Source organism: Centropristis striata, chromosome 15 (genome assembly GCF_030273125.1).
Source record: "Centropristis striata isolate RG_2023a ecotype Rhode Island chromosome 15, C.striata_1.0, whole genome shotgun sequence".
NCBI lineage: Eukaryota > Metazoa > Chordata > Actinopteri > Perciformes > Serranidae > Centropristis > Centropristis striata.
The window spans coordinates 28,730,730-28,753,030 of NC_081531.1; the positions used below are offsets into that span (position 1 = coordinate 28,730,730).

Consider the following 22,301-nt stretch of genomic DNA (forward strand, 5'->3'; position numbering starts at 1 on the left):
AACCATACGTAGGTATTTAAGAATTAATGTTGATCAAACATTTATCACTTTCTCTTGTAATTAAATGATCCTGATTGATTATCAAGATAACTAGAACTTTAACAAAATTACCTCTTCCAGTATCACTAATACATTTCTGAATCGGCACCAGCAATTCACTTATTTTTACACACAAGTTGCATTTTTTTGGATAATAGTGTCAACTTTAGCAGTACTATTTTGTTTATTGTGCGGTTGTGCTGTTCCCTGTGCTCTTTTTTTAATAGCAAGGAAAATGATGATATAAATATATAATACTTTACTTAGTTTAGAGGTTTTGTGATATACCGATATTGACGATAACTGAGATAATTTAAAAAAAGAAATATAATACATATGATTGTATCATGTTAATAATCCAGAGCCTCTTAAATAATTTCTGTTTCTTTCCATGTTTGCTTTGCTATGTAGTAAAAAACATAATTCTACAAATATAATCATATAAATTATTGCTTTTATAGTATATAAATTGTGATTATATTATATTTGCTATAAAATAAAATAAACAAAATGCACAATAAAAACAAAGATTAATTTGACTAATGATTTTCCCAAAATGTTTTACAATTATTTAGAATTTGGTAAGATGCACATGTGCAATCATATATAATTTAACCATAATTAATTGTGTTTCCTAATATTAAGCTGCCTGACCATAGACATATAGCGTATACATGTCTATATGTATCTATATGTCTGTGGGTAGGCGAGTGGAAGTGCTACCCATCATCTTTCTTGCCTCTCTCTAAAAGGGCGTTCCCGTACCTGGAAACTAACTTGAATGTGATTGGTGGAGGCGTGCCCTGCACCTGTGGCTGCTGTTTGTGAGACGGACTGTCTGGCTTGTAGTAGTCTGCATGAGCACGAGGCGAGAGCAGATTGTGAATTAATTTGACAGCTTCATTTTCAAAAGCACGGTGAGTAAATATAATCTGAAAATTTAAAGTGCCACCGTATGTTTTATTGTGTTTGTTGACGGATTTACTAAGGTAGGAACATGCTCTGTAAGGATGTGAGCCGCTGACAGCAAAACTCGGTTAGGAAATTGTCAAATTAATGATGCCTTGTTTGCAGAAAACGCACAGACATGTTTTAGCAACACTTTCAGAGTCACTGGTGTCAGGTTTTGTATTCGGCGTACAAATGTCCCACTAAATAGGTCTTATTTAATCAGTTCTACATTGTTAGTGTCCTATTTTCAACAGTTTGGAGAGATGACCAGTGGATATGGGTAGCAAACTGGCGTAGAACCACATTTTTAAGTTTGCTTGCTTTATGGATGTATGTATGCCGAATAAACCACTCGGCTTTAATGAGTAGTGTAAGCAATAATTCAAGTTATGTGAAGCATTTACCTATTCTGTAATGAAGGATGAATTTAAAAAGTCCGATTTTCTCAATGATGTTTTGTATGTGCATGCGGAAGAACCATGTTGAGGGTATTTATGGAGCAAATGTTAACCTGTTGTGTTATAGTGCAAGGAAAAGAAGTACAGGACAACACAGTAATGAAAATGTCTTTCTGTGCATTTGGGAATTATGTTGATAAACTGTCAAATGAGCATTTCATCAGTCACTTATAGAACAACAGCTTCTTAAGGCTGCTGTATTATTTTATTAACTTTTAAGGTTGTTTTTTAACCAAGAATTTTGCTTAAATATTGCTTTGGGCAGCCGGTCAATATCATTACAGCCGCAGTTTCAAATATGTGATGTGTATGATATTTTGTAAGTTGGGTACACACAGTTTTATGTTCCTAATTCATTTTTTGTTTCAGTATCTCCTCAGATCTGAGAGGCTAACAGCAGGATAATTCCTCCTTCTGCCATCTTTGGACTTGAGATCTCCAGATGGAGGGAGTGCTGTTTTTGAAACCCGCTTCTCCTCCCAACTGTTCCTCTCAAAACTCTTGTCCTCCTCTTTCACCCAATGCTCTGGAAGATGCTCTCCAGCCATCTTCTCCTGTGCCTCCCCCCATGTGTGTTACTACTGCACCACCACCACCACCTCCACCTCCACCTCCACCTCCTCTTCCATCTTTTGGCTCTCGTAATGTCAATCGACGTTCCATGAAAAAGCTGAACTGGGACACCATCCCCAGCCAGCGTGTCCTGGGAAAACTGAATGTCTGGACGTCTCAGCGTCCCCAAAGGAACCTGGTGCTGGACATCCGGAGCATGGAGGAGCTGTTCAGTCATGTAGACAAAGGGGCCTCGCTGCGCAACTCAAGGGTCATGGGTCTGAAGACCTTCGATGGCATGGACCTCTTTCTACCGGAGCCTCAGGTAAATATCTAGGGTTGCACTAGATTGGAAAATTTTGTTCAACATAACAGGTTAATTTCCAGTAACTGATGCAGACCATCAGAATGCACACACTAGGGAAGTAATGAGCACTCAAATAGGAACTGTTTTTTAAAAGTTCCACACCAATCATTTCATCGATGAGGAACTGCTGCTTATGTAAAACCATGTTTGGGACAATGCTTCCTCAAACATTATGTGGAATTTAACATTGTGTATAGATTTGTCTTCTCATCTGGATATTGCCGTACAGAGGCGACTTTTTTATTTATTTATTTATTTTTTATTAATGACTGTAGTTATTTTTTTCTTTAGGTCACAATCCTTGACTCTAAAAAGAGTATGAATATCGGGATCTTCCTGAGACAATTCAAGAGGTAAGGATTGCAGAATGTCAGTCTACAATAAGGAAATGAAATGAGCTCAACACAGCAAGAACCAAAGGAACTTAAAATGCAAGAACTGCAGTAGCTGGGTGCCTTCATGTCAAACATGGACACGCTAGTCACTTCCACTGTGCTAATCATTACCCAACCAGCAGGCTCTTTATCTGAGCCGACCATATTCAAATACATGGAAATGCCTTTTTAAACACAATTTGAAAGCACTCAGTTATGACAATTATGACTCAATTTACTAAATGATAGGAAAACAAAGTGCTGACCCAGTGGGTGAGGGAGAGGGAGGATACACCCAGCAGGCATGTTGGACTACAGCTGTAATGTAGCTGCTTGGCTAATTATTTCATGTATTGTTTCATATGTAGTTGAAACATGACTGTCCCTTGTGGAGTTACTTTTTACCAACTAACACAGCTAACTGCACCTGTTGGTGCCCTTGAACCAGTTATGGCCTTTTTTTCCCTTTACTTCTTCACTTTTGTCTAATGATTTTGAATGTGGAAAACACAGAGATATGTGTGACTTGTTATGATCTGATTGATGAAGGACTTTCAGCATGACTAGATTGTCAATCGCTGTATGGACTAGTGCAAAATCTAAATCGCAGGTGTGTTAAAGGCAAAAGAAAGTATTGTTGTGCTGCAAGATGTTCTGGCCTACAAATAATTGAATATGCGTTTGTTAATAGAGATCACACTATGATAATTTTCAAGGACAATTAGAAAAATTATGGAAAAAGATTCCCCCGAATATCATGAATCCTATCGCAATGTCAGTCATAATAATCACAATAATATGTTTTTCAGAATTGTGCAGCCCCACCATGTATGTAGGCTTGGTTTAAATATAAAGGCATGTGTTCTTAAATAGAAAGAAAGAGAAGTGCTATTTCTTGAATCTATATGCATTTTATCAAGCTAGCAAATATTATAATATATAAAATCTTTTTTTTGGAATATATATATATATATATATATATATATATATATAAAGAAAAGATTTTAAAAAACACTTGTGATTGATGATCAAATTGTTTCAATTTTTTTTTGTTTTTGACATTCAAATTCAAAGTGTAGTACTGCATTGCCTGCAAACAGTTTATGTAGTCTGGGTCACGTTTCTGGGTCTGAAGATCATCAATATGATGTCACTTTCAGTCCAACATTTACTCGGCCCTCACTTTGAATACCAAACACACTGTGAATGTGTGTGAGAAGCTGTAATGACGTCTGCTTTAGCTTGTTAATCAAATATGAATAGCTTCTGCTTCTGTGAGGTAGTAACAGAAGTGAACTTGATAATTCTGTTTTAATGCATTTAAAATGACACAAAAATGATCAGTTAAATTGCAAAGTAAAGTGCGAGTTGTTTGTTTTTCTTAGTAGAACTAAAGGTTTTTATATACACAGTTGCATGCTGTTTGTATCTGGCGGCAGCAGAGGTCAACCCTGTAAGCTGCAACGTCCAATATCTAAAAGTGCTGCTGACTAACAACTTTATGAATGCAACAAGCTACTAAATTAACATTATTATTGATGACAGCCATGTTTGGTCATTGTTTGTCTTCAGGGTTTGACTTTGTGACTGTTTCACATCTCTAATGTTTGGTGCACTGTAGGGGTTTCACAGCACTGCAACACCTTGGGGACTCACTCAAATCAGGCAATGGTCTGCAACAGCAACATAGAAAGCTTAAATGCAGAGCATGATGCTCATATTATGGATAAACCTCACTCAAACCGGTTTTATGTCCGTCTAATTTGTTTGATTTGCAGGACTAATCATGTTTGATAAGCCCTGTTGAGAGTGGCAGCGCTGTTTTTATGCAGTTGTGTTTTGTCTCCCTCTGCAGGCCAGTGGCAGAAATGGTGCACGACATTCGACAAGGGAACTGGCTCAGATTTGGATCAGGCAAACTGAAAGAGCTTTGTAAACTCCTGCCAGAAGAAAGTGAGGTAACAGCTCCACTCTATGGAGGGAGTGAAAAATTAAAAGAAAATGATGCAATAGTATAGTTAATAATGAAATGAATTATAGTAAAAAAAAATGAATAGTTTAAAATAAATAAAAATACATGTTAACAAAGATGAATACATTAAAAAATAAATATATAAAAAAAATGCTGGAAATAATATTAAAGTAAATGAATAAAGAAGAAAATAAAACAGAATTATATATTTATATCACATTTTATCAATTTATTCATTCCTATATGTATTTTTAATACTTTTTTGATGCATTTATTTGCCCTATAATAATTCATTTATCTATTTTTTTTTTTTCATTTTTGTTCCTTCCCATCTTTCCACTTTGGTCCTGTGTGTATATAATAAGCCCAATACTCATTGAAGTTCCTTGAAATAAAGATTACTCTAAGGCCAAGTATCCTTCGGGTTAAATATGAATATGAATTCGAATATTTTACTATTTATTGTCAGTCATCATTTTGAAAGTACACTTGTAAAATATGTCAATCGTGCAAATGTTGGTCAATCATGCTACCTGACCTGATAACTGCCTGATACTTGCACACTCCAATCCCCTTATTTCTTCAATTTAAGATTGTAATATATAAGTGGGATTTATTTTAACTGTTGAAAATGAAACTTGTGTGTATGTACAGGTGAAGCAGCTGCTGTCATTCACTGGGAACCTCTCTGTGTTACCTGAGGCGGACCAGTTCATGGTGCAGCTGGTCAAACTGCCGGGGTGAGTCTAAACTGTTTTTTTTTTAATGTTTTAGGCTAACTCAAACATTTGAGAAATATTTGGTCATCTCAAGCCAACAATCAAGAACTACAGACGATTACAATCCTGTGCTATTATTTTGGTGGTTTTTTTTGAAATGTTTGTCTCATCTAGGGGTGGACGACATGGCCCTAAAAGAATATCACGATATTTCAGGGTATTTTGCAATAACGATATTCTTGACGATAATGCAAAATACTGCAAAATATATAGAAAATCTCATTAAAAAAAAAAAAATTGAGTCTGTATAAATACATTTAGTACAACAAAATCAAAATCAAAACCATAAATCCAAAATGTAGTGTAAAGTGAAAATCTCAAAAGTTGCTAAATTTTTTTACTCCTGACCTATTTTAAAATAATTGAAATAATGCTCCAAAACTCAGTAATGGAATGTAACTAAGTACATTTACTCAAGTAATTTTGAGGCACATCTACTTAACTTACGTACTTTCATTTATGTAACTTTATAAATCTACGTCACTACATTTTAAAGGCAAATATCCACTACATTTAGCTGCCAGCTTTAGTAACTCTTTATCAAGATTTAACTGTGATTGAACATTTTTATAAATGAAACCACATAAAAGTATATTATATAGTTTAAATTAACCTACCTTGGTGACAGTAAAACGCTTTTTACGTAAATGCATCAAAAATAATTATCGAACAATATATAGTATATATAGAATACATGAAACAATCTGAGCGGGTCCATTCTGCAAAACGAGTGCTTTTACTTTTGTTACTTTAATACATGTTGTTGCTGGTGCTTTTGTATTTTATCTTCAGTAAGTTTTGAATACAATGATTTGACGTCACTACATCAAGAAGTAGGAATGTTGCCAATATCGCAATATGCATTTTTAAAAATCATATATACAGTCAGGTCCATAAATATTTGGACATTGACACAATTTTCAGCATTTTGGCTCTGTACACCACCACAGTGGATTTTAAATTGGATGTAAATACCCTCAAATAAAAGCTGGAAGCCTGCATTTAAAGCACATCTGGATTGTCATTTCAAATGCCTATCTCTTGGCTTAATAATCGGTAATAAAACTGATCATGCAGTTTTGTTAATGTGTCTTGCCTTTAGCTATGAGGAACGGCTGAAAGCGATGGTGCTGAGGGAGGAATTTTTTCCTCTTATGGAGGAGGTGAAGAACTCTATTGCTGTCATGACCAAAGCAGCTAATGGTAACATTTCACACACATCCACCACAGCTGCTTCGTTAATATCTATTTCACACCTACCAATTGTCATGTGAGGTTTTTATTACGGTCCTTTGTCTCCATCTCTTTTTCTTCTCTCCCCTTAGAGCTGTTGGACTGTGATGACCTCCACTCGGTCATTCGGCTGGTCTTAAAAGCCGGGAATTACATGAACGCTGTTGGTATTTTCTTTAAGCATTATGTTTTGATCACTTATTGTTTCATGTATTCTCTCTAATGCATTCAAGCTGCACCTTTTATGTTGTTTTTTTTACTCTGTATTTAGTTTACTAATTAATTCAAATATCTTATTATTCAGGGTGGTTACAGCGACAATGTCATTGGCTTCAGAATGACCTCTCTGCTGAAGCTGGCAGACACCAAGGCCAACAAGCCCGGAATGAACCTCATGCACTATGTTGCCAAGGTGAGGAGGAGCCCTTGACTTGACATAAGGATTGTAAGAAAACACACTTGAGTATCACAAGGTTATGAATTGATTCACAAAAACTAGATTAGCCTTTTTTCTCTGCATGTTCACATACAAGAAAGAAAAAAGAAGGAAACCTGCTCAAACATGCATCACATACACGCACGTTAAAAGAATAATTTACTAAAGGATAATATAAAGTGCATATGCAGTTTTTGCACATCAGCCCATGGTAATTAAAATTGTTGTTGTGGAGGTGGTGGGAGAAGGAGGGGGATAAGGGGATGAGAGGTCACTTTGTGTATGGCTGAAGGGTAAAAAATGTTCCTCAGTCTGGAGACGCAGCATCTTAGGGCCCTGTAGCATCTTAATAGTGTAAATCAATAGGTAACATGCATTTTAATTTGAGAAAGATTGCACAAAAAGTAGTAAATTTCAGCAAATTCAGATCCTGCTGCATGGTGTTGTGTTATTTATACAGTTTTAGTTACTCTAAAATTTTATTTTTTAATTTAATTTAATTTTCTTTTTTAATCGATATACAGATGCATCTCAATACATTAGAATATGACGGAAAAGTCCATTTCCAGTAGTTCAAGTCAAATGGCACCAACTAAGTATTGAGTGCATATAGGCCATCATAGAGGCCAACATTTCCATATTAGTCATTTGTATTATTACAATTTTTTTGAGACACTGAATTTTAGGTCTTCATTAAATGTAAGCCATAATCATTATAATTACAAGAAATTAAATTAATCAAGACATGAAATGTTTCATTCTATGTATAATGGATCTATATAATGTGTTATTTCCACTTTTTTAATTCAATTACTGACGAATAAACTTTTCTACGATATTGATGTATATTGTAATATATTGAATTGTAACCCCTGTATAATGTAAATGCACAGCCCTAATGGACAAATTAACAAAATATCCGTAAAGTCATGAAAAAGCCTGTTATGATGCTTTGTCGCTCAACAGTTATGTAACTGGTGTTTTGTCCTGCCCCCATTATCTTCCACCCACAGCAAGCAGAGGACATCGACACTGCATTGCTGACGTTTCCCACCCAGCTTGAGAACATTGCGATGGGAGCAAGGTGGGAGTAATCATTATTATCATTACCATTTGGTGATTTAACAGAACTTGGTTTGTTCATCAAATGTTGTCAAATCTGTCATAAACTGATATTGAATCCAGTTGCTGTGATGCACATTTTTGCATCTTTGCATCGTGTAAATGTTTCTTTTTTTGCAGAATTTGTAAAGAGGAGGTGATTACAGACTTTGAGAGGGAAGTCAAGAAGGTGAAGGAAGTGAAATTGTACAGCAGCAGACATCCTGGACTCTTACAGCAAATGGAGACATTTCTCGTGGTAACGTTTCCAGTTGTTGTTTGACCTTTATTGTGTCAAAGCACCAAGATAAGAGTCTGCGTTCTCTCTCCCTCTGATTACTCTATTATGCTTTCATTTCTCAGAGAGCTGAGGTGAAGCTGGCCGATGTGGAGTCCTCTCTTCAGGAGCTGAAGACTCTGAGCAGTGCTGTCGCTGAGTACTTCTGTGAAGACCCAGCTACCTTCAAACTGGAGGAGTGCTGCTCCATCTTTGATTCATTTTGCAAGCGGTTTGTCACAGCTGTACGGGTAAGAATAGAAAGAATTGACACTAAAACTCAAAACTCAACCTTTGTAATTTTTTGGCTCTGTGTTGTATCCTTCTTGAATTTATTCTTTCTTGACACGGCTGTAGGAGAACCGAGAGCGAGAGGCAGCAGAGCAGAGGCACAAGAGAAAGGAGAGTATGCGTATTGCAGCCAAACGCCACTCCACAGCTTTTTGCCCAGGAATTGAACCTATTGGGGACTCCTCCAGCTTGGAGTCAGCCTTACACAGCTTCCTCTCCACCACGCCAGAGGGATTTACCAGATGCAGGAAGAACACAATGCCACCAATCAAAGGATCCCCCTCTGAGCGTAGCTCTCGGACTTTTCCATCAAAAGAAAAAACTCAGGTTTTGCCCCCTACTGGACAAGAGAAACCTGAGAAGAAACAGCCTAAAATACAGAAAGAGGTTGAGAAAATGGCAGAACCAGAAAACAAAGAAGAAGCTGAGAAGATGCGTGAGATAACTCGGAAGGTGCTTCGCTACCAAAACAGCAAAGGCTCCCTCAATGGAGACAGAGTTTCAGCCACTCCTCCTCGGTCGGAGAGAGGAAAGGACACACCAGATACCCCAAGTACCCCCAAGCCTAAAAGAGAGAGAGACTTCATCTTCTCCAATAATGGGGATGTGGGCTCTCCATGGACTATCCTGAGCCCTTTTACTTGCTCCCAAAGAGACGCCTTCAACCGAAACAGACAAGCACACAGACGCAGACTATCATCAACGCCAGGTAGCAATGAGCTTGATGATGGAGTCTGGGAGACCGGAGACGGCAGTGACCTCCCCAGTTCCTCCAGTCAGGACACTCTAACATCTCCAGCTGGGGGTTCTGCGTCTCTCCCCGAGTGCCCCAGTCAGAGAGCTGTGTCGCAGGTTCCGATCCACAGGTCTGTCTCCGTAGACGAAACCAGACGATCTCCAGCATCCAACTTCCGGCTCATTGACTTGTTCCAGAAAGGCGCGTCTCAAAGGTCGTACTCTACTGGATCACGGACAGAGAACATGGGCGGTGACAGTGAAGGATTGTGTTCGTTGCTCGGCAGGAAGGCAGGGGATCATGTAGATGGTCAAGTGAGCTCATCTGGGTTCATATCCTTCTTCAGACGCATTGGAGGCAGGAGTAAGCCTGGTGATGTAGAAGAACAAAACTTCAAGGGATCTACTTGATCCAGATTTTTATTTAGAGACAAAGGCCAAACTTTGTCTTTGTGTGTTTTAGATTTAAATGTGTTTGTCCTATTTTTTTTTTTTCCTACTATTATTATTATTGTTGTTATGGTTTTACCCTGGACCCAAGGCAAATGAGGACTTGCTTTGAAGGTTTTGATTTTGTGGGAGATAAACCACACTCAAAAATCGTTTTCTTTTTTTGTCTTTTTGTGCGCAATAAAGGGTGTCTTTCTACCTTTTTATAATCTTACTTGTATACAGATTATGCACTTAACGGCGTACATTATAAACTCCTTTTCAGGAAGAAAATGTCTCATCTTTTACCCTTTTTTATAAAAATCCTTCAAAGTCTGACTGTTGCTACTGTCTCCTTAGTGACACCTGCTCAGTTTCCAGTGCTTGCCTTTCACTTCATCTATTATTTCTTCTCTTTGTCTGTGTGGCTGGAAGGCACTTGTTCAGGTAGCAAAGGGAGTTTTTTTAACTTGTAGGATATAAACCCTGAAACAACCCCAAACACAAAAGCAACCAGATTATAAATTCAGACCGTAGGTATATTCATATAAATGTCAAACTCCTCGCTGAGGCAGTCATCACATCAGACAAATCTGAATAACACACATTGTTGCTGATGAACCCACGCTGGCATCCAGATGATCTGTGCTACCACCACTGAGCCGCCCTGGTGTCTCTGCTCAGCAGTGGCAGAGTTTTTGGACAGAAAGCGAAGAAAGAGACATTCAGCTGTGTTACTTGGGCAACACAGTTTGTTTACAGCCATTTCATTTGAGCTCTCAGTGTTATAATACTCTCTTGAACAAACTGCTCAATACAGGCTCCTTTCTGACTGTTCTGTTGTTCTCATCCACATCCATCCCTCCCACTGGCGAGCGCTCAATGGGGACATTTTTAGTCGTCTGGCATTTCAAACTAGGGGGCACAATGAATAGAATAAAACAGAATATATGGGTCGTTTTTATAGAAATTTCACTACTCTGATAATGGGAGACTTTTCTCATGGCTATGAGCATGCAAACTCTCCTTCAAGGTTGGTTTTTAGTCAAACAAAAGCTGAAAGCATAGCCTTGTACACAAGCAGAGATAACAGTGTGAACTGAGTGCGACGTCAGCAGCGACTGACCTGTTTGATGTAAAATGAGAGCTCCAGAGTACAATTGGGCCATTGTGATAAAATGTTGTGTGCTTCTAAAGACCATCTCATGTGAGTCGACTCCTGAGGACTTGAGGTGACCTGTCTCTCACCAGGGCCATGCTCGCCAACTGTGTGTGTATGTGTGTTGCAGTGAAAGATGAGAAAGAGGCTTGAATAGAGAAGAGAAAGGAGGTGGGGCAGGGGGGGAAACTTGGACCAAGTGAGAGAGGGAGTGAGGGAGACTTGCAAGTTGTATTGTAAGAAAGCATTTAGGCAGAGAAGAGCATGTGAGAAGAGACGGGAGGACCTTAAAGACGGAGAAAACACAAAAAGGAAATGCACAGGAGAGAGAACTAAGGTCACGAGGACTTGCAGATGAAAGAAAAAGCCTGAAAAGTGACAAACCTGGATGTTGTTGTTTTTTAATGTGGGACCTGGCAGTTGGACCAAAAAGGTAGATTAAATATTGAATATGTTTCAAGAATACATATTAACAGATTAGCTGTAAGGTATTTTCGCTAGTAAAATTATTGCTTTAAGTGAAACATTTCCATGTTTTTAATCCGTGTAGGCCTAAAGCATGAAGCGCTGAAGCAAATTGTATCGCATTAAAAAAAATAAATTCACTTCCCTGCTCTGTGGTAACATGACAGAAGATCACACTGTGTGGAAACTTAATCCACCGTAGCAGCCACGAGCATTAGACTGTTATAAGTGTCGTAATCAGATTTGAGGTTGGAAAAGGGAAACCATGAAGAATCCACTCGTGATGCACTGAGATGTGTTTTCAGAGATGCATCAATCATATTTTGGGTTTGTAGGTGAAAATCTTTACTCAGTTGAAGTGTACACTCTATGTTTTTGATTGACAATAATTCCCCAACCTCTGTGCATGCCATACATTCTGTTGCCAGCACTCTTGATTTGAACCTGTATTAGAGAATCAGGTTTCAAGAAATCTGTCCCTAAACTGGTGTGGAGATTAAATCAAACAAACAAAAACAAAAATTCTAGACTTTTTTAGTACTAATTGTTATTATAATAATAAACAACTTTGCAAATGCATTTCTTGGATGCTTAATTCAAGACACAGAGCACAAAGTAGTTTACAACAATCAAGGTAAGACAAAAATACTAGAAAGATCATAAAAATAAAATAAATATTAAATTAAAAGAATAGCACATAATTATTGGCATATAATGAACATACACACTGGGAAATAGGCTTGATTGAAAATAAGATGAAATAATATTAATAGCAATGATAAGATCAAAATACAAGGCATAACAACCTATTTTTTTACATCCAGGTAATTTGATTATTTTGGATGAAAAAATCTATATTTTGTATTTAAAAAATATAGGAAAATATATAATAATTATTTAATTATATTTTATATAGGTCTGTTAATTTCATTTTTATTTTGTAATATCAAGCAGCAGTTTTTTTCTAATGACAATCCCCAACACCATAAAGTAATACAAATAATAATTTTCTTCATCAGTGAATCAGTGAATCCTTTTAAGTCACATGAATGCAAGTCTGTCAATTTTACAGACTCATGTGATGTTGGTCCTTCTAACTTGTGTGGTATGTGTGTATATATATATATATATTGATTTTTGTATTGTATTTTGAAGACGAAAACTCTGTATTTTGTATTTTGAAATGAAGAAAAATATATAGAATTATATTTATTAAAATGACTTTATTATATTTTATAGCTCTGTTAACTTTACTTTTATTTTTGAAATATGGAGCAGCAAATCGTGATAGTAGCAGACAATTTCTGAATAGTTCGTTTCCCCAACACCATAAAGATTTGACCCCGACGTGATTTGAACACGCAACCTTCTGATCTGGAGTCAGACGCGCTACCGTTGCGCCACGAGGTCACACTTCGTAATTAGAAATCAACTCATCAGCTGCCTGTGGTGGAAGTTATTTTTATCCATTGTTGTCGTTTTGGATATTTGGCGGAAATGTTATATCTTCATCCGCATTAAATTAGCTCTTAATTTAAACATTTAAAGCCGCTTCTCGGTGTGTATCTCAGGCAACTGATGTAAAGTCTAAATAAATAATTCATTCGTGAGCTCAGTTCGCAACCAAAGTGAGGTTTTTCTCACTGCTGTTATGTTATTTTTTGTTTATCTGTGTCTTGATTTTCAGATTAAATAAATAGAAAAAGGTGACAACACGGCGCCACTTCATCATTTTATCTCCATGCCATGAAAGTGTCCAGTAAAATACTCGGATGCTGTAGGTGGTTTAGTTCCCAGTCAGTCACTAGATGGTGCAATTAAACAGATATCAGTTTAGTCCATCCACATACAATAACCCAGCACAGAAAACAAGAAGGTCCCTCCACAAAATAATCGTCTGAAAGATGTGAGCAGTACGTAAGTATAGCAACAGGATATTCAATCTGAGCTAAAGTAAAAGTTATAGAAGAACACATGTGACATCGACTGCAATCAAAGAATAACTGTTAAAATAAAATTTTAACAAATCACAATCTAGAGAACCCTTGGGTGTTCCTTGTGTTATAAATATTTGCTATTTGTTTCTAATTGAGTTGCTTTCAGGCCTGTCTGTTAATCACAGCTGTTTTCTGCACAGGAAGGAAGAGGAGCATCTGGAGAATCTAGGACACTAAACTAACCTTCATTAGTGACCAGACTGCTCATAACACAATGGCTGGGTAAGTGCACACAAGAGATGCTATATGTGTCTGTTGTTTGACCCTGGTCATACTGTATAAGGTACCTGCCATAACTTGCAATATTCCTTAGCTCTCTCTAAATAAAACAGTAATTATATTCATCAGTCACCTTAAAATGGGACTGCTTAGTGATGGTATTAATGTCCTTCCTGCTCCGGCTGCAGCTGCTCTGATTAGGATGCATGCTGTTTTCTTCATACGCTGATGAGACGGGCTTAAACGTCAGGGAGTTGGAGCAGCACAGGGCACATTAATTAGCTGGGTAAATGTCACATTGTTGCCAACAAGGTGAACCAATGGCAATGCTGTCAAAATGTATGTATTTTCTATTGCCTCTATTACACCAAAACTGGATGAATAATGAAGTATTTAGCATGTGATCCAGACAGAAGGATATGAACATGTGGTTTCACATGGTTCTGGATGTCTGAGTTTACAAGGGTCGGACTGTGTTGATTGTGGTTTGTCACCTGGGGTTTGTTTTTTAAGTCAACTGTTTGAGGTCATAGGAGCTTGACACGAACTAAACAGGAAGATGTGTGTGCCAGTCAGTGTGCATTTGTTTTGTAACTGAAAAACACCACAAACCCCATGTTTAACAAGTAAATGTGGTTCCTCAAATGTGCGTTGCAGTTTTTATTGCCTTTGCGACCACAATCTGTGTTTCCAGCTTCTAATTTTCTCATTTTAAATGAGTCAGAGTTATTTTTCTTGCTTTCTTGAAACAGAATAAGAAGTCTAATACATGTGGCTTACACAGCTCCCCCCACACTTCACTGCTGTAGCAGTCAAATCTCCATTACTGCCTGATTCTCAGGCGACTCTTCCACAACTAATTCCCATCTGACCACATTCACAAGAGTTTAGCCGGATTCTGTAATCCATCTACGACATGATCCAGCAGTTAGCCTGAAAGTCAGCTTATGAAAGATTTTTGAGAAGAGATTTTAGGGCAGAAAGCAAACTGTTACTGCCACTTTATTAATGCTGGCACAACCTTATCAGTCCATCAACTGATCAAATTTTATTTGTAAAGCACCTTTAATAAAGGTTGATGCAGTTCAAAGTTCTTCAGATGTTTGACCAGCCAAAACCAAAACAGAGCAAGTGAAGACCAGAAAAACCATGGAACAAAAGACAAAAGCAATAAAAACTTATAAAAGCTGTAATTAAAAATGAAACATTGAAGAGCTTTTAGAAGTTATTATAGTGAGATAAAGTGATATAAAAATGTGTTTACAAATTCGCTAAAAAATGTAAAACTTCAAAAATAAAATCATGTTATTAATAAAATACAAGAAAAGACAAAAAATTAGACAAAAAAAAGTCAACGTTAATAAAATCAAAAAGAGGGATAAAATGACAGATAAGAGATAATGTTATGTTTTACAACATAAATACAATGAGATACGTTAAAAATATATATAAATAATGTCTATAAACCCTTCATATTCAAATCCGCTGAATCTGTAGGTGTTAAGCTTATGGTTAAAAAAATATAATAGTTTCACAGTTAATGTTTTTCTTGAAATAGACAAGTCAATTTTCGAGTGGTAGGATCACAAGTAAAGAATACAACACAGCACCTTTATGTCCCCTTTTGTGCTCCAGGCATCACATTGTTATTTCCACACTGTCCGCATTCAAACGCACACCATGTAGACTTTACATAGGCTGCAGTGAAGAAGCACATACAGATTGGTCTGTACACCAACAGCATAATGTGCCTTTAATAAAGTAGATGTTTTGCTATAAACATACACATTAAATATATTAAATTACACTTTTTGGTCAAATAATCCTTTTGCAGAATGTAGCCTATACTCGTCTGTCAAAAAATAGTTGCCTGCACGCTGAGTTAAAAGCTCGTCTATACCTGGAGGGTTTTCCAAACCTGCACAGAAACCAGCTTTTATGATTTGCTGGTCAGGGATGAGAAGCTAACTGGAGAGGGAGAGAGAGAGAGAGAGAGAGAGAGAGAGAGAGAGAGAGAGAGGCCATCTGCGTGTTCTGCTGCACTGGATGCAGTCTCCATGGCAACATGGTGCTCCCGCAGTAAAAAATCCTGGGAAGACGGTTTGGGCCCCACCCCCTTGCGCATGCACATAGGCACACGTGAGGAGGACGGTGCTCATCATGCCTCTGCTGTTCATACACACACAGATATTACAAACCCGACTATCACAGTGTTTCAGCCCTTCACTTCCCTGTTACATCTTTCTTTATTGCTTCACTTTACTACTGCCAAACTTAACATCATTGTCAGCTTACTCTCTTCATCACTTTGCCTCTCTGTCTCTCTCTTTTCTTTTAACACAACTCTATCAGTCACTGCATCTTGCTTTTAAACTGAATTCCACATTTTGCATCACAGCCGTTGATTTAAAAAAAAAAACAATCCCAGCAGTATTTGGTAGTTAAACACTGTTGTGCTACCCTACACTCCTCTGTGTGGAGAGAAAGTGTGATAGACTGGTTGCCTTTCTGTTTCCTAAACTGACTAACTCCAGTTCTCTCATATGAAGCATCACCAGTTTTCTGTTTGATAGTTTGGGCTTTTCTCATGCAATCAAAAAGAGAGACAGAGAGGTAAAGACGAGTGAGGGCAGGAATTAAATAAAATCTCTATCTCTTTGTTGCCATCTCTTCTTCACTCTGCTCATCTCTCACACTATTGGTCAATCCAGCCCCCTCCCATTTTCACACCAGCCAGTCAGCTCATACAATCTCTCTGTATCTCTTGCCTCCTAAGAGCCTCTCTCTCTTTCTCTCTCTCTCTCTCTCTCTCTCAGTCGCTTTCCCTCCTGCTTGCACACATACATGCCAGATCCAGATCACACTCATATACACACACACATGCACGCCCTGTTCCTGCCTCCCTCCTTAGACTCTCTGTGTGAGGTGCTTTTTTGCTCTGGCGATGTCGGGTTTCGTGGACGGATATCGCTCCCTGTGGAGGAGAGCGTGCTGAAACTTCCTTGTACCTCTCCTTCATCTGTCAACCTGCTGTAAGTACATCTTTCTCTCCATCACTTGCTCTTTCATGCCGTGTGTGTGCCAGCACTCATTCCTTCATCCTGTACTATTTCCCATCCTCACACCCTTCTCCCCTTGGCAGAGGGTGCAAGCCTTTCCTCCTCTCATGTCTCCCTCTCACATGTTTTCCCTCCCTCCCACTGGTGGACGCATACACCCAATGTTGTCTGTATGCAAACTAATGCCGCAGGCCATTTGCTGGCCTATGATGGCTTTGTACCGTGCAGCATAACCTGAAAATATTTCCTGCTTGTGTATGTCAGACACCCTCTGTGAGGCTGACCTGCCTGATTACAGATGAGTGGAGATTGTGGATGCAGTTATCTGTGCAGGTTATGTAGTTTTTGTGATGACAAATTTGTGGAGGTTTTGAAATCTTTTTTTTTCTTTAATTGTTTGCATTAAGTCTGAATTAACTGTGATGAGAGCTTGTTTTTACTGAAGAAATTTAACACCACATTTTTTTGTGCATTGTGCATTTCTTAAAGAAATTTTACAAGATGGATTAAGCAGTTTCTACAACCTGTCACACACAGAAAAACTCCTTTGATACAATTGAAAAAAAAAAATTGACATCTGACTAAAAATGCAGTTTTTACTTTGTAAAGTTTAATCAGTCAGTAAACCAGTGTTCAAAGTCATGTTATATATAGTTCATGTGATGACTACAAACAGCTTTGTTTTTTTTGTAGAAATTTCAGGTCACATGGATGATTTGGATTAAGCAATTACAACCTGCCAGCCGTCAGTCCCAGAAAAACAAAAAAACTTCTTAAATATAATCAATAATGCATTGACTTAAAAACCAACAGTTTTTACTTAGTAAAGTTTGCCTTACAGTAAAACGGTGCTCACAGTCATGTCTTATATAGCTGATGTTGTGAGCAGAAACTTTCCTCAGCCATATGATTTGAATATAACTCCAACAAGACAGGATGTTGAAGAACTCAATAGATGACAACAGCAAAAGTATGCAGGCATGTTACACATGTAAAAAGGTTGATCCAGTGGTCCAGGAACACCTCTGCTTACTGTGGGGGGAAGTGGAGACTGGAATGTCCAGCTGGCATGGGAGGAATGTCACCAGAGCTGCATGGGAGGGGTGAGAGTCAGGCGAGGAGAGATGTAAACCTACCCGCGCACTGAATGATTAACTGCGTTCACCAATACTGTAACTACTGGATTTTCTGCTCCATTTATGCCAACCGCCATAGGTGTTAACGTTGTAGTTGTCAGGGATGCACATTCTGAATTAACCAACAACCAGTGCGGCTATTGATAAAAGGAGAGAGACAATTTTGTGTTTTATTAGTGCATTTTCTGCTTTGATTTTGCATCGTGCATGGGTTTATATAACATATTTCTGTACATGAATGCTAGATGACACCAGCAGTAATAACCATGTTAGTGTGACAGTTTTAACCTGTGTGTGGAAAGGTGTGCCACTCTCTCAGTCCTTCTTGCAGATCAGCTCTCTTAGGTGATTGTGTTGCCATGGGTAACAGCAACAGAAATCCTCCTCCACTCTGCATGGTCAAGCCAATTTTTCTACACGTCTGTAAATGCTTTAATTTTTTTTAATGCTGCTTTTGATATGTGCCCATCAGAGAGGGCACACTTGCACACAATATCGAACAAATCATTAATTCAAAAGTTTTCACTTTGTGAAGTTAAGTCTAGAAGTGAGAGGAGCTCCTCTGAGAGAGCATCAGCGGAGTCTGCTCAGGTTAATTGTTATCACCCTCTGCTGTAAAAACTGTAATGGCTAATATAATGACTTTTTATTTTATTTCAGTCTTCATTGATTTTCTTCTTCTAGCTCCAGTGTTTCCAGCCCCAGGCCAGACACAGCTATCACATTACTCATTTAGTCAGTTAATCTAAAGATGCTAAAGTCAGACTACATAGTTAAAGTAGCCAATAAGATCTTTGAGAGTTTATTTGTCCTCTTACAGTGTCAACATTCTTAGTTTCCATGTGAACATGTATATACTGTTTGTGCTAGAACGCGTTTACAAAACGCATTATTTTCTATTATTGTCTGTCTGAATATACCTGTATTCACACTCTGTCTGGAATGATCCATTTAAGCACCTGTCTCTTTAAGTACCCTTCCCAAAAAGTCCAGTCTGCTCTGATTGGTCAGTGTGTTTAAGTCTTCCACATTTGTGCTTTTGGCATCTCTGCATTGTCTTTGGAGCTGGAATATAACTGTTATAGAGGACGGCGGCACTTTATCTGGTATACTTGTGACATCACAGCATTACAGAAATCCTGACAGCTCATGTAAAGGCACAGTTTCTAAAGGCATCCTGTGCACATCTCCAAAAAAATGGAAATAAAACTTTTTATTCTATTGGACCTTCTGAGTCACGGGTTTTTGTATACAGTTTATATTTTATGTACTTCATGTGAGGCATTTTCTTCCCTCTGGGACAAAAAAATCTGATGTTTAAGCTGAAGATACATCATTGGCTGATCACAATAGATCCTGCGGCACAGTTGTTGTCTGACAGCAACATCACTCTTGTCTCTTGTTTGGTTGTGACATAAATGTGTCTGATATGTGCACATGACTGTGTGGTATTTATGTGTGCAATAAAAATATGAGTGCACGTTTGTGTATTGGCTGTGGGCATTCAGGCTATGTAGTTCAACCATATTTACTTTGCATTGTGGGGGGGGGGGGGGGGGGGGGGCATGTGGTGAAAGCTTAGTGACTGAACTGAGAGATGCAGTCATGTCATGTTGGATATATTTTTAGATGGATCCCTCAGGGACGCTCAGTAATAGCCCTGGCCATATTGTGCCGTTTCTTGAGTATTTCATGTAACATCAGGAATAAAACACTTGTTTTTGTTTGTTTGTCCATTTCTAAGTTCAGTCTTTGGAGACGAATTGTACAGTAATCATTATATGGCATGCTTTCCTACTCTTTTACATTAGTTTTGCAGACAAATTCTAATTAGCAAAAAACAGAAAGGCTTTGGTCATTTGGAAACTGCATATACATCGATCAGACAAACACCTGTCTATATTTGAATTCTGAACTTTAATAGTAATACAGAGATTGCTGTATTGATGCTTCATTAATCATAAGCTATGATCTAAAGGTCCAAAGCATATATATATTCAGCATACCAATTGATATCCTTAAGCACTATCATTTCCCTGTCTGTGATGGTGGAAATCGGCTTTTGTTCTACATAGACACAACTAAAGGATAGATTAGTTGCACTCACTGATCTGTTGGAACAATGTTCTATTGATGTTCCTGTGTTCATCGTCTCCATAGCGGTCCTCGTAGCAGTCATGTGTCGGTTCATTACATCTTGAAGGACAAACACTCTTCCTCATATGCATTGTACGCATGTGAAGCAGGCCGGTTTGTAAGTCAGCATTTGCACTAAATGTTTCTGTTTGTATAAAAATATGATAACCAGCCTTTCTGTACTGTAAGCTTCTCTCTCCTAAGAATAGAAACAAGGCTGTGATGATGTCTGTGGTAGTGAAACAAATAGCTTGGTGATTGAAGTCAAACCTCTGTGAGCTTAAGTAAAAATAAAACCCATCACTGAACTGTAAGTGAAGTTATGCAAAAGAGAAAGATTTGTTATCTGAAGCCTTTCAGTATCTGTGTTTTGGAAAATCCTGATTTGTCGCCCGTGTGTTTTTTCCGTGTTTTTTCCGTGTGTGCACCTGTGTGTGTCTGTGTGTGTTCACGTGTGCTTGCGTGCTGGAGTGTGAGCCGTGTGTTAATATGCTGATACAGGCGGTTCCTGTGACACATTCCTGCCCGGCTTGGCTCAGATCAGGCAAGCTGATAATTTTAGCAAAGCTTATGTCCGTCAGTCCTGTGTGCTGACAGCGAAGAGTAGGTACCACTCCTCGACGTTTGTCATCCTCTACATCATCCTTGCCAAAGGATATATGTGATAAATGTGTGTGTTGTTAGTCAGCAGACAGGCCTTCCTGTTTTTCTGCTCTGCTGTCATAGCAGCAGTTTCAAGCAGACTGGACGAGCAGCGATGAATTTGGCATCACAAATTGGCGGTCAGTATGTTTTTTTTTTAGGTAAAAACAGCACTTTTACAATGCATTTTAATACAGTCCTGCTGAAAACACTATCTATGTGAAGCCAGTTTGTGTCCATATGGCATCAGAGACGTGTTGATTGGTCATTTTGAGGCCTTGTCTGACTGGATTGCATCATATTAAAGGAGCTTCTGTTATTGTGTGCTTTAGGCCACACTCATAGCTCTCCTGGTTCATGCTTAGAGGTTTGACAGACATGCAAATCATAAATCCGCTGACCTATCAGCATGACGAACAAATAATGGAATTTCTAATCCCCTTAAGTAAATGAATTTCCACCCTGTTAGGAATCAAAGCTGTAATGCACATTTATGATTCAATGACACGGCTTTTTCACGGTGTTTATAATGAGCATTGTGAAAAAATAGCTAAGAAAAAACAAAACTCCACCTCATGTTGCATGCATTTTTCTTTCTTTCATCTCACATTCTCTACCGTGTTGGATTTCTCATGCGTCTCTCTGATGTGAAGGGCATGTGAGTAAAGCACCCATGGCTAAGTGCTTTTCTCCTGTTGTGATCGGCGTTCTGGGTATTTGGCTCTTACATAAACCACATTTCTGACCTTTTGTTTTTTTCTAAAAGCACCCAGATGATGTCAAACCTCTAAACATCCCACGTACCTGGATAAATAAACACTGAAGGTCTGTTAAAATGCTTAAATCACCATTGTGGTCTCGGGCTTTATTTCGTCATGTGACACGGAACTGGCTGTTTATGTTAATATATGTTTAGCTCAGGGCTTCTATTCCCTCAGTTATTTAAAGAAACAAATTATTTCAGGATCAGCTCCTCTACCCTGTGGCACATGCTCCTCTCTCACTGAAATAATTCTCTGCTGGGCGAGGGAGAGGGTTTGGTGAGATAAGAAAGAGTGTGAAAAATCTGTGCATCATGTAGTATTCCCTTTGAATATATTTTACTTCCAAACATTTGAATTTACACTTTGAATTGTGGATTATAACCTGATTAATTCTTGTCCTTACACTGTTGTTTTACAGGCTTATAACTGCCCCTGCTAATTCTGTTGATGTTCAGTGTGAAACATGCAAGAATAATGAATGTCAATGTCAAGTGAGTTTGTTTGATATTCATAATTCAGCACAAATTTCGTCCGATATCAAGAGGTTGAGTCTGTGTGAGAGTGAGCGCACGCTGGCTCTGCATCCTGTAGTCTCAGAGATGTGAAGACGGAGCCTGTATTTTCCTATCTGAGCTGCTCATGTATCGGTTTCTCAATGCTCCGTGGAGTTGAGCTGCCGTTCTGATGTCTGCCTTGATGTTATTTGTGTCAAGAATGTCTTGATGAAGTT

The 22,301-nt window shown here is 38.2% G+C and overlaps 2 protein-coding genes and 1 non-coding gene across 5 annotated transcripts in view; 2 read left to right on the top strand and 1 right to left on the bottom strand.

The window, feature by feature from the left end:
- The first annotated feature begins 817 nt into the window (after positions 1–817).
- On the top strand, positions 818–10,330 carry fhdc3 (FH2 domain containing 3). 2 transcript variants are annotated; one of them, XM_059351557.1, is made up of 12 exons: positions 818–956; positions 1,829–2,325; positions 2,659–2,720; positions 4,597–4,699; positions 5,368–5,453; positions 6,595–6,695; positions 6,818–6,888; positions 7,030–7,137; positions 8,175–8,245; positions 8,404–8,521; positions 8,626–8,790; positions 8,897–10,330. In XM_059351557.1, the coding sequence occupies exons 2-12, from the start codon at positions 1,891–1,893 to the stop codon at positions 9,974–9,976; spliced, it is 2,400 nt and encodes a 799-aa protein (XP_059207540.1). In that variant the 5' UTR covers positions 818–956; positions 1,829–1,890; the 3' UTR covers positions 9,977–10,330. The 2 variants fall into 2 exon arrangements, with proteins under 2 accessions (XP_059207540.1, XP_059207541.1); XM_059351558.1 differs by having other exon boundaries at positions 859–956; positions 1,818–2,325.
- A 1,115-nt stretch (positions 10,331–11,445) lies between these two features.
- The window catches only part of trim3b (tripartite motif containing 3b), a 35,301-nt gene continuing 24,445 nt past the window's right edge, over positions 11,446–22,301 (top strand). The window contains exons 1-2 of one of the 2 annotated variants that reach the window (XM_059351559.1): positions 11,446–11,586; positions 13,756–13,837. The gene's annotated coding sequence lies outside the window, so the exon portion shown is untranslated. Of the gene's footprint in view, positions 11,587–13,755; positions 13,838–16,669; positions 16,867–22,301 lie in introns of those variants that run through there. The other variant, XM_059351560.1, reaches the window with a different exon arrangement.
- trnaw-cca (transfer RNA tryptophan (anticodon CCA)) lies at positions 12,957–13,028 on the bottom strand. The gene has a single exon. It is a non-coding gene; the product is annotated as a tRNA-Trp (tRNA).

Excerpts from the sequence above, each read along its gene's own strand:
- fhdc3 (XM_059351557.1), top strand. The coding sequence starts at position 1,891 with ATGGAGGGAGTGCTGTTTTTGAAACCCGCTTCTCCTCCCAACTGTTCC. Across the intron at positions 2,721-4,596 it reads TTCCTGAGACAATTCAAGAG|GCCAGTGGCAGAAATGGTGC; the intron begins GTAAGGATTGCA and ends CTCCCTCTGCAG. Across the intron at positions 8,791-8,896 it reads GGTTTGTCACAGCTGTACGG|GAGAACCGAGAGCGAGAGGC; the intron begins GTAAGAATAGAA and ends ACACGGCTGTAG.